A 12,805-nucleotide genomic window follows, 5' to 3' on the forward strand; every position below is an offset into this window, starting at 1 on the left:
GCTCACCAGAACCCTCCTACTTACTGATGAGCCTGGTCTTTTACTGGGCAACTGGCTACAAAGTGACCCTTCTGTGAGCAGTAAATGCACCTCCCCTCCCGTAGGCGGCGCTGACGCTCCTCAGGAGTCAGCCTTGCTCTACCCAACTGCATGGGTTCCTCCTGGGCAGTAGGCGGCGCTGGAGAGTCGGTCGTCTGGAAACGCTGCTTGGGGAAAAAAAAAAGACTGGCCTGAGACTGCCCTCTCTGACCGGGCGGAGAAAACACAGCTCTCGACTTCTCCCTTTCTCTCTCTACGAGGCGAGTGTCAATTCTTATTGCCATTGTAATGAAACTATCCAGGTCAGAGGGAAGCTCTAGAGGAGCCAACTGGTCCTTGATGGGGCCAGACAGCCAATGGCGAAAAGCGTCGAAGAGGGATGAATCATTCCAGCCGCTGTCTGCAGCCAAAGTGCGGAACTCCACGCCGTAATCGGAAACACACCTCCCTCTCTGGTGTAAATCCATTAGAGCTCTCGCTGCCTCCCTGCCCGGAGTTGTGTGATCAAATATTTTCAATAGTATGAAGCTGCAGCGTCGGAGGCTGCACTCTCAGGACCGAACTCCCAGGACCGTACTCCCAGGACCCTAGTTGTTTTGCAACATCGCCACCTAGCGGATTGGATGACCGCAAAAGTACAACCAGCGAGTATTGAGTCTCATACACAGCGAGTCTCTTTAGACATTGTAATGCTTGTTATTAACCATCTAAAAATGCATGACAATATGTTTTTCTTACTGAAATTAAATTATTATTATTAACAACAAGTTGTTGTTAATATGTTTTTGTTTTTTAATAACAAATGTATTTTGTATGTCAATGTAAAAAGATAGTCTTTTATATTTGTCTTATCAAATTTGACAAACAACATAAATATATATATATATATATTGTAGTAATAATGATATAATCTATTTATAATTGTAAATGTATATTGTATGTAGACATACATTTAGATGTATATTTTGTTAAAACAAAACCAAACTGTTAATTTAGTTTTTGGGAGAAGGGGTGGGGTTAAATAAGTGTAAACTCCTTTGAATCAATTTGATACTGCTTATCTACAGTATCATAATTCTCTTGTTTCATTTTATTATTATTATATATTTTTTTTTTATTGTATTACACGTTCGAAATAAATCAAATCAAATGTGTCTTTGAAGAGGTGCTAGATTACTCAAAAACAACTGTTAGTGTGTTTATGCACCAGGCTGCAAAAGATAAACATGCAATTTGACGAGAGGCATTTCAGTGCAGAATACATTTGTATTTATTGGGCACAATTTCCACACTGTGGATTCTTCACTGGGGTGAGGCGGGGTCTGCTGTTCCCTCAACCACCAGAAAACAGCTCCAGCTGCAGTACCGCAGGAAGCGTCAGCATTGATTGGCAGTAGAAGCAGTGGAAATGAAATCCTGGTCTGCAATTTAATGCACATCTGTGAATGGTATACCCTTAAACATAAGAACATAGAATTGTAGTATTATTATTTTGTGATCATATTATTTTAAAGTGTAAATTATGAATACCAAACATCTGAATCAAGTGGTCACAACAAACAAATCATAGAAGGACTTGTTTTGATTTATTGCTCAAATGGAACTGATCATAACATTCAGGCTGCTTTTAATGCAGACACATTGCAACTTCATTTGCATTTCACAAGAGAATGTTTGCAAACTTTACCTTCATGGAGAACTGCACGGTTGAAGTGGCTCTCTAAATGGGTTTGGACCTTGCTCAGTTTGGCTGGGTGGAACACATTTGAGGCACAGAACGGGCAGTGAAAGACTTCGCAACATGTAGTGCATCGTTGTAAGTCGGGCAAGGATCTCCCCTCTTGGATTGAAATATGCATCTTGAAAAAGAGAGAGCCTAATTGGTCAAACTGAACATTTTGAAATACTTTCACAGACAGACATAAATTAGGCCTAATTGTTAGATTCTGACACGACAGATTCTAACCTACAGAATAGGCCGACATAATAACTGACTAAAACACCTCATGCAATATTACAAAAGATGTCAAAATGATGAGACTGTCTGATATAGAAAAAAAAACATTTTCACCCAAATCACCTCAGAGGTGGGGTGGTTTTGGCTAAACCTCTCTAAAAAGGTCAAATGTCACTTGTTTTGCATCAATCTTGATACAGGGCACTTATTATATGTTGTACTTTGGATGCCTAAAGCTTTTAGTCTACTAACCCATCATCCAAGGGTAGTTTTCACTATCTGTAAAAAATAATGTTTGGACGGACACTATAATTTACAGTTTTTTTACTATGTAAAATCTGAATTTTCTTTAAAATAAAAAACATTTATATTGATTCTGACACTTCTACATCCAACTCACAGATGTAACCTTGCTTTGATAAAATAAATTATTCATATAACCCTTTTAGAAGTTAAGTTGTAGTCATTTGTTTTGGGCATGTCATTTTCGAGCCTGAAACATGAAAAACAGGCTTGGTGCTTAACAGGTTAAAGTCTCTGTAAAACCTCTCAGGAAATTACAGACTGGCGAATCTCGAGCCCACTCCGCCGTAGCCCACGCCTCCGCTCTGCCGGTGAGGTGGGAAATGATGTAGGCTACCTTAGCCCGTTCAGACTGGAAGGAAGATGCTTGCAGCTCGAAGTGCAACCCACACTGGACCAGGAACGCACGACAGTTATCCGAGTCTCCGGAAAAACGCTCTGGTCTGGAGAGGTGAGGAAACGAAGGCAGCGGTGTCGGCACGGTGGCAGGAACAGGACCGGGAGCTGTAGCCGGATCCGACGCAGGAAGCGGAGTAGCAGAGCGTAGTGGATCGAGATGTGCCACCAGCTGCTGGATCTGATTAGCCAGCTGGCAAACCTGATTGCCGATGGAGGACTGGAAACCCTCATGACGCTCAGACAATTCTCTTACTCCCTGGCAGACAGCGGTAAGTTGTTCATCTTGCTGGTTAAGACGAGCCCCCTGGGATCGAATAGCGGTCCGCAAAGTCTCAGAGTCGGCTGAGTCCATGGTTCTGGCCAGTTCGTACTGTAACGACTGAATGAACACAAGTAGAGGACTCAATAGCACGACTCAGAGACAGAGGCTTAGGATGCAAAAAAGGGTCTTTATAGCCAAGGTACGATACACGGGAGATCAGTCACAAGGAAAACACTGCTGGAACGCTAGGAAATAACTAAGACGAACTGGCACTGAAGGGAATGTGGATGCAGACTAAGTAGACAGAGGGAGAGATGATAATGAGGCACAGGTGAGGCTAATTAGGGATGGGAAGCAGGTGGAGTTCAATCAGGGGCAGGAAAGCTGAAACTGAAATGAGAGAAACCAAAATGAAAACAGGAACAATAACAAAACATCAACATGCTAGCTAGGGCTTTACAGAAATAGCTGAATAATGTAATAGTTGAATGGTTTCTGTAGCTGAAAGTAGGCTGAAGGAGTTAGATATTAAATGTAAGTAGTAGTGAATGAATGTTTATTAAGAAGAGAAAAGAAAGTAAAAACGCTTTGAAAAGCATCAGAATAATTTAACTGCAAACTTTTGAACTAAAACCATACGTCTCCAATAATGTATAAAATATGTGGAACGTGTTGAAGTCAGTATGAAGTCTCCATCAGACTGAAAATAATAGGCTGAGACAGTCAGTTAAATTCCCGTCTGTGTGTTTGTATTCGAGGTGACAACGTTATCAAACACCTGTCTGTGTGAGCCCAGAGATCAACGGTTTCCATGGAGATGTGCAGTGAAAGGAGAGCTTTCCATTGTTCTGAATGAGAAATAAACCTCTTACATTTCTAACTATAGTTTAAAAACTGTAGCAGCTATCTGTAAGATGTCAACGCGTGGAGCATGTCAGGATCCTGTGCAGCTGCTGCTCTGAGGAAAGATCAGGCTGAATTTACAATGGGCCTTAATGGAGACATGTTGAACGTTTTTGTCACTTCATGACCTCAAGAGGCATTTTGTTAAAATATTTTTGCCTAATTTTATTTTATTTTTCAACGTAGGAAAGGTTTTCCTAAGTTTTTCATGAAAAATAAGTGTAGGGTTTATGGCAGGTTTATAAAAAAAATGTAAGCGAATTTCAAGCTCTCCTCCACTCTAGCTGTGACATCACGCACTCTAAGCCTTAACGAGCTGCGCAATACACACTAATGTTAAAATCTGAAGAATGCCTCTTTACCAAGCTCCAAACTAAGTTAAATATCTCAAAAAGTGTAAAAGATATGAAATATGTGAATAACAGGTTTAATAGATGAATGTCTTGTGACCGTTTTAAAGTTGGAATGAAGTCTCTAGCTGAAAGTATGTGGAAGGAGTAGCATTTGGCGCACGGTGTAGGTAGAAGTCGATTTGTAGGTTCCTCCCATTGAGTTACATGTTAAAAAAAGAGTTTAAAAAGCTGAATATTTCAAAAAGTATAAAATATTTGGAAAAAGTTGAAAGTTTCCCATCATATGCTGAAAAGGCTGAATATTTTGATATTTGAATGGTTTCTGTAGCTGAAAGTATGCTGAAGTTATTGAGAGCCAAACTTTTTGTTGACATAATAAGAAGAAGAAGAAGAAAAACATGCGGAAGAATAAAGATTTGAAGAACTATAGTGGAATGCTGTTGCACAGCAAAAAAAAAACAATATCACTGCTGCAGAGTGTGTTTCCGCTCACAGGAGAACAAACATTTTGTAAGGAGGATTAAATATGACAACAGACATTCAAAGCTTCATCAAAAGACCCTCAGAGGAAGCTTTGAATGTAGAAAAATATATGTTTTTTAACTGCACAAAGAGATAGGGTAAGCAAATTCTGGCTATGTCCCCGTACCAAAGACACATTCACACACACATACACGCAACCACACACACACACACACACACACACACACACACACACACACACACACACACACACATACACACACACACACACACACACACACACACACACACACACACACACACACACACACACACACACACACACACTGTTTGGCCCAACATAATCACAATTGTACCCATATGTCGTTATAAAAACTGCCTGAACACACGACACACTGCAGTGATGTGACGGCTGCTGGTAGGTACCTGCTGTGTGTGTGTGTGTGTGTGTGTGTGTGTGTGTGTGTGTGTGTGTGTGTGTGTGTGTGTGTGTGTGTGTGTGTGTGTGTGTGTGTGTGTGTGTGTGTGTGTTTAGAGCTTTATGGAAATAAATACTTTTCAGATTAAGAATTGTTTTTTAGTAAATGGAAAAATGTATAATTTATGACTCAGTAGGAAATATCGGTAACACTTTATATTAATGTACACATATTCACCATCAATTAGTTGTTAATTAAGATTCATATTAGCAGTATATTGGCTCTTTATTAGTCATTATAAAACACGTATTAACGCCTTATTCTACATGACCATATTCTACAAGTAATAAGCCATTAGCTAAGAGTTTTTCGTCAATAACCCTCTAATTACTGCTTATTTATTGCAAGGAAGTTGTTGTGTTTGAGTTTGGGTCTTAATATGCTCAATATGGGCCTAATAAGGCATTCTCTCATAATAACACCTAACAAATATGGTCTATACTTATGTAACAAGACATGAAACTACAAGTGTTAATTGTGTCAAAATAACAAAAAATGTGGTATTTCTAACTCAGAATTTCCTATTTTAAAGTGAAGTCTTGTTCATAACAAATAAGCTATAGTTTGACTCTAATATGTTAATTAACAACTAGTTGATGGTGAATATGTGTACCCTAATCTAAAGTGTTACCGAAATACCTTTTGACGTTTTAATTTCAAGAGACTTAATATGTGTAAACCATTTGTCTGCAATGGACATTTGATTGTGCACTTCACTTGCATTCGTAAACATAAAAAAAGGTTGTGGCTGTGTGCACGAAAAACTCAACAAATATTTAAGTAAATATATGAATATTTTTAGAATAAGATGAGTACATTTTAAAGTAATACGATTTAGAACAGTTTAAATAAGGATCAGTGCGTCTCGTATGATTTATTTTTTATAAAATGTCTTTGAGGAGCTTATAAGGCAATCACATTTTGTATTATTATTAATATTATTAGTAGTAGTCTTAGTAGTATTATTAGAAGTATGATTATAATTATTGTAATTAGTATAAGAAGCAGTAGTTGTACTATTATTATTTTCATAGCACAATTGTTATTGGTATATATTCTATAATGGGCATAAGCTTGTGCACAAAAAAAACGTAACAAATATTTAGGTTTTAAAAGTAATATTGTTAGAATAAGTTGAACAGATCTGGGACAAAAAATCACAAATTAATTGATCATGTGATTTTATTTTAGGCACAAAAAGAAAAGTATTATTATTATAATTATTATTGTTATTACTAGTGTTATTGTTGTTATATCTATTTATATTATTCATATTATTGTTATTTATATTTATATTATTACTTCTATTATTATTGTTATTATTGTTAATATGTATTGCATTACTAGCAGTAGTAAATGTGAATAAATGCAGTTTTCAGGAAGGGTTGTCTCGTTATAATCATGAATGTCTCGTCTCTGAACTCCACCTCCCTGGGTTCTCGGAGCTTCGCTGCGGCCGTTTACAAGAATGTGATCGTGACGGTTCTCTGCATCTCCATCAACTACATCAACGGCACCCTGATACACACCTTCAGGAAGCACCAGGTGTGTGTGTGTGTGTGTGTGTGTGTGTGTGTGTGTGTGTGTGTGTGTGTGTGTGTGGGGGGGGGGGGATTTCAAACATGCTGCCTTACAATCCCTCTCTTGTTCCTGATTCTAGCAACTCATGTTTATTGTTTCATGTTTAAATATTTATAATAATAGCAAACTATCAGAATCAGAAACAGGTTTACTGCAGAGTAGGTTAACACACGCACGAGCAATTTCCCGTGGTGTATTTGGTGCAGAAAAATAACATAAATTGTAAGAAAAGCAACCAAAAATTAAACAATTATACTTTTAGTTTTGAACTATTATAACATTAAAATATAAATACATATTAACATGAATTATAGATATTTAAAAAAACGATGTACAGTTAACATGACTTAATAAGAACATAAACGTGCATATAATAATGGGACACATCGACGTCTGCACTCACAGTGCCGCGGACTGTACTTAATGTTACTCTGATCCGGTTACTTATGTTGTGGCAGATATTTAAGTAAGCTTTCTTAACCTGTTACGCACGGCCCGCCCGGTAAAACGCGTCATTTGCAGGAAACAACGTCTAAGGAATCTTAATATTGAATAAAACTATGAATTGTTTATATCCATGTTACGGGAAGAAACTCAGCTAACTGATCTTTTACATTTTTCTTTTAAAAAAAAACCCACAATGCTAGCACTCAGCCTCTGAATTACCCACGAGCGAAAACATTTAACCTAAAACGGCACTTAAACTCACTCATAACTCCCTTATTACTTATCCTAGATGCACAGCCAACCACTCGTTTTTGGTGTCCTGGAGACACTGAATCTAGTGGTGCCCTCCTCAACACTCAGTGATAAACATTTGCGACGCTATAAACGAAAGCGTACATCATAACATGTGGAGCTAAGTAGCTAGAAACGCTAACATGGCTTACCTTGGTCAAAACTGGTCTTCAATGGCATTAAAACGATACAAAAACGATGCTGCAGTTAATCCATAGGTTCATACTATGTATCTGTGCCTTCTTTGAAATTATTTCTGATAATCCATAAGCAATAAAACTGCTTTTTAGTTTACAAATTCCAGAAGGAGAGATTCTTCCACTTTGCTTTCGATTTCCAGACGCGCAGCCCCCACCTTTTCTCTTTACAATGAGTGTGTATGTGGGCCTCCCCCTTCGATTCTATTGGCTCTAACGGTCAGAAAGGTGTGTCAACGATCAAAATCGAGCAAGGGGGGCCAGAGATATAGAAAAAAACCCATTGTCACCCAAATCACCTCAGAGGTGGGGTGGTTTTGGCTAAACCTCTCTAAAAAGGTCAAATGTCACTTGTTTTGCATCAATCTTGATACAGGGTACTTATTATATGTTGTACTTTGGATTCCTAAAGCTTTTAGTCTACTAACCCATCATACAAGGGTAGTTTTCACTATCTGTAAAAAATAATTTTTGGACGGACACTATAATTTACAGTTTTTTACTATGTAAAATCTGAATTTTTTTTAAAATAAAAAACATTTATATTGATTCTGACACTTCTACATCCAACTCACAGATGTAACCTTGCTTTGATAAAATAAATTATTCATATAACCCTTTTAGAAGTTAAGTTGTAGTTATTTGTTTTGGGCATGTCATTTTCGAGCCTGAAACATGAAAAACAGGCTTGGTGCTTAACAGGTTAACGCTAATGTTATATTAGTCAGATTGCTCTGAAGATGGGAGGGGATATTCTATTAATTTTCACGTTCACACAGTCAGTTGATTTTTGCCGGCCGTCTTTCCTGCAACGGCAGTTTTTCTGTATTTCCTTTCTCCTGTAATATGACTTGATAGCTTTAAACTCCGCACACGGAGCTCTGATTGGTCAGCAGGCGGTGCTTTCACTAAGTTGATCTCTTAGCCTGCAACCTATCCTGCTCCGGAGCAGGCTAGCCGTTCAGCATAAGTTATCTAGCCCGCTAAGAAGTGAACCAGCTTCGTAGGACCGGAAATCCCTGAAGTTAGCTTGCTAAACGAAAATCCTGCTTCGTAGTACAGGCCCCTGCTCCGGAGCAGGTTAGCCGCTCAGCAAAAGTTACAATGGAGATCTAGCCCGCTAAAAAGAGAACCAACGTCGTAGGACCGGAAACCCCGAGTTTTCACTAAAGTTAGCCCGCTAAGCGAAAATCCTGCTTCGTAGTACAGGCCTCAGGGCTGCAAAATCTGTCAGCTCCTTTAAGTCACTTTTAAAATTATTTAAAACTATTTAATGTTTAATTTATTCTTAATTTATGTATTTTTCTTTATTATTTTCTATGTGTTTTACCCTGTTTAGACTGTCTAAATAAATTCTGTCTAGTTCACTTGCTCTCTGTGTATTTTTATTTGAAAGCACTTTGTAACTATACTCTGAAAGCTGCTATATAAATAACATCACATTTAAGTGAAAATATTTGGGGTTTTGGTCTGGCAAATAAGACATTTAGACACACTGAACAACTGAAACGCTGACTTTAATTAAATGTATTATGTCAACACATTTCTAACTCTAATAATTCATAATTCATAATTCTCCCCTGCAGATCTTTTACTCCAACCCGCGCTACATCCTCTTCATCCACCTGGTGATGAACGACATGCTGCAGCTGACTCTCTCCACGCTGCTGCACATCATCAGCTACACGCTTAACACCTTCAGCATCTCCTCCTGCCTCCTCCTCCTCATCCTCGCCATCATGGCCACCTTCAACACGCCTCTCAATCTGGCCGGCATGGCGGTGGAGTGCTACGTCGCTATCTGCCTCCCGCTGCACCACTGTAGGATCTGCACCGTGAGAAACACCTTCATCCTGATGAGTCTCATCTGGTTTGTCAGCTCTCTCTCCATCATGCCTGATTTCTTCCTCCTTCTGGCCACCGAGCCCCTCAGCTTCTTCACGTCCAAAGTGTTGTGCGCCAGAGACTTTGTGTTCAGGAGTTCATACAGTTTGAAGAAGAGAGACGCGTCGCACATCGTGTGTCTCGTGCTGGTGTGGCTCACGCTGCTCTACACCTACTTCAGGATCCTGTTTGCAGCCAAAGGAGCAAAAGGGGATTCAAAGAAGGCCCGAAACACCATCCTGCTGCACGGTTTCCAGCTTCTGCTCTGCATGCTGACCTACGTTCGGCCCATGTTCGAACAGGCGCTGCTCTTTTTACTGCCGCGAAGACACGCTGACATACGCTTCGCCTCGTACGTCTTCGTGCAGATTATCCCTCGCTTCGTGAGCCCCATCGTGTACGGACTGAGAGACCAGAACTTCAGGAAGTACATGAGGAGATACCTGCTGTGTCGAGTCATCATGAGGAAAAACCACCTGGAGAACAACACCGTGTCAGACATGAAGCCTGCAGTCTCTTAGAAAACACATTTATACTCGGAGACAAAACCATATTATCACTTTTACTTTGTTTATTTGGTATGAATACTACATATAAAGTCAAATAAAGGATAAAGGTCAAGTATTTATCAACATTTTCTCATTGAAGTAAACCTATTCCAAAATCTGTCCAATCCAAATGATCAAGCGTCTCGTAAAACAACCACAAATGAGTCAAAATCAGCCTACAAGGAGTACAAAGATGACCACTTTCTGGTTCCCACTCCCATTTTTTACCCTGAAAATGTCAGAAATGGATTCAGCACCTTCAATAACCCCCAAAACCACTGCAAAATTGGCCAAATCGGCCACAAAAAGCCATTTTTACCTTAGCGATAATGATAATTAACGCTAATTAACGCAACTTGTGCTAATTGTTCAAACATGAGGGGATACCTGCTGTGTCGAGTCATCATGAGAAAGAACCACCTGGGGAATAACGCCGTGTCAGACATGAAGCCTGCAGTCTCTTAGAAAACACATTTATATTAGGAGACAAATCATATGTTTACTTTGTTTATTGGTATGAATACTACATATAAAGTAAAAAAAAAGGCTAAAGGTCAAGTATGTAGCTACATTTTCTCATTGAAGTAAACCTATTCCAAAATCTGTCCAATCCAAATGATCCAGCGTCCCTGTGAAACAACAAAATCCACCAGAAATTCGTCAAAATCAGCCAATATACTGTATGGCCACTTTCTGGTTCTAGCTCCCGTTTTTACCCTAAAAATGTCAGAAATTGATTCAGCACCTTCAATAACCCCCAAAACCGCTCCAACATTTTCCAAATCGGCCACAAAAAGCCAATTTTACCTGGCTATAATGCTAATTGTGCAAATTGCCCAGCATATGCAAGTTAGCATCCGGCAGTTTGTGCTGGAGACTGTATTTTACATTTCTAACATACACTTTGGGGTTCTCAACATTTCGGTGTTCACAACGGGACTCTATGAGCTGCAGACAGACTATGATCTAATGTGAGAACTGCAAAATGAGTCCAATTAAGGCTGTAGGTTAAATAGTTAGATAAATATATTTTTGTTATTTCATTCCAACATGTTCACCGGGATAAGTCAAACAATACAATTATGATCTTTTGAATAGTTTTATGTGTTTGGAAAAAAACACGGATTATATTTTATTTTAATGTTTATGATCACATGGATAAGTCAAATATACTAAATATATATATTTTGTGTTTTTTAAAATGACAACAGCAACCACTATTTAGAAAGTAGATGCTTTATTATTTTTGGCAAAGTATGTAACTACTTATATTATAATGTTTCCATCAATATAAAACTCTGAATAAAAGACTGAACCAAGTAGTTCTCTACTTTAATATAAACACATCTTCTATCTGTTATCGTGGTTACATTTTAACATTTGGTTTATTAAAATACAAAGTCCATTAAAGGCTGTAGGTCAAATATTCAGATAAGTATTCTAGTTTAAAAAAAAATACTCATGTATGTAATACCTTTAGTTACTTCACAGATGTGGATGAATGATGTGAAATATAATCAAGTGTTAAATCAGACTTTAGTTCCACCTGGAGTAAATCCACAAGCTACCCTGCAGTATACAAAGTCATTACAACTAGCTGCACCTTTACCAGCTTTGAGAACACTTTCATGATCAATCATTATAAAACATATCATATATATTATTCTGAAATGGACCAATCTGCACAATGACTACTTTTACTGTCGCTACTTTAACTATATTTTGATGAGAATACTTTTCTACTATTACTTGAGGAACATTTTGAATGCAGGACTTTTACTGTAACAGAGTATTCCTACACTCTGGTACTTCTACTTTTACTCAAGTTCAAGACCTGAGTACTTCTACTTTTACTCAAGTACAAGGTCTGAGTACTTCTACTTTTACTCAAGTACAAGGTCTGAGTACTTCTCCCACCTCTCTATATATGTATTACAGAAGATAGATAGATAACGATATCTCACATCCTCATGTTTGTCTTTTCTCTGACGCGATGATGACGATAAATTAAAGCATCTCTGGTTTGAAAGTGTTTATAAAGACGGCTCCATCTCTCTGAGCTTCAGAGAGTCTGACCCTCAGGTAGGTGAAGCTGCTGAATAATGTGTGTGTGTTTCACTGTCTGAGAAAGTAGTTGCATGTTTCTTCACAGATGTATTGCCTCTATGTCTGCAGCTTCAGCTCTGTGTGTGTCTAAAGAATACATTTAAAGGGAGAATACAAATTAAGTTCACAGTGATGAGTTAGCAGAATGGATTAATGCATTTTGTCACAGTGTGTGTCGTTCTGTATTTAAAGAAGTTGATTTAAAACAACTAGAAACCAGCATACACTTAATTAAGAATCATGCAGTATTTTTAGGTTGTGTTTGCTGCTTCATGAGCGCATTTATTACCTGTCCTTTTGTAGTAAATACAGTCTTTTTGTGCTTTAATAGGGAAATGCCACACAGCTTGTGAGTGGAGAATATAAATTAGGTTTACAGCGATGAGTTAGAACTAGATAAGTGCATTTTGTCAAAGTGTGTGTTGTTCTGTATTTAAAGAAGTCCATTTAAAAAAGACAACACTGTTATTTTACCTGCTTTTGCAATCCCTAATATACGATCACTTAATGTGCATGAGCTGTTTGAATACACTGATTAACCATGCTGGGATTGATCATAAATATATGCATTAA

General features: G+C 38.2%; 2 protein-coding genes across 2 annotated transcripts in view; one reads left to right on the forward strand and one right to left on the reverse strand.

Moving 5' to 3' along the window:
- Positions 1-12,805, reverse strand: part of LOC117475663 (nuclear factor 7, brain-like) — an 863,632-nt gene that overhangs the window by 521,549 nt on the left and 329,278 nt on the right. The window lies entirely within an intron of this gene.
- Positions 6,580-10,099, forward strand: LOC117475382 (odorant receptor 131-2-like). The gene is made up of 2 exons (XM_034121527.1): positions 6,580-6,723; positions 9,281-10,099. The coding sequence occupies exons 1-2, from the start codon at positions 6,580-6,582 to the stop codon at positions 10,097-10,099; spliced, it is 963 nt and encodes a 320-aa protein (XP_033977418.1).

This window comes from Trematomus bernacchii, unplaced genomic scaffold, assembly GCF_902827165.1.
Source record: "Trematomus bernacchii unplaced genomic scaffold, fTreBer1.1, whole genome shotgun sequence".
NCBI classification, from domain to species: Eukaryota; Metazoa; Chordata; class Actinopteri; order Perciformes; family Nototheniidae; genus Trematomus; species Trematomus bernacchii.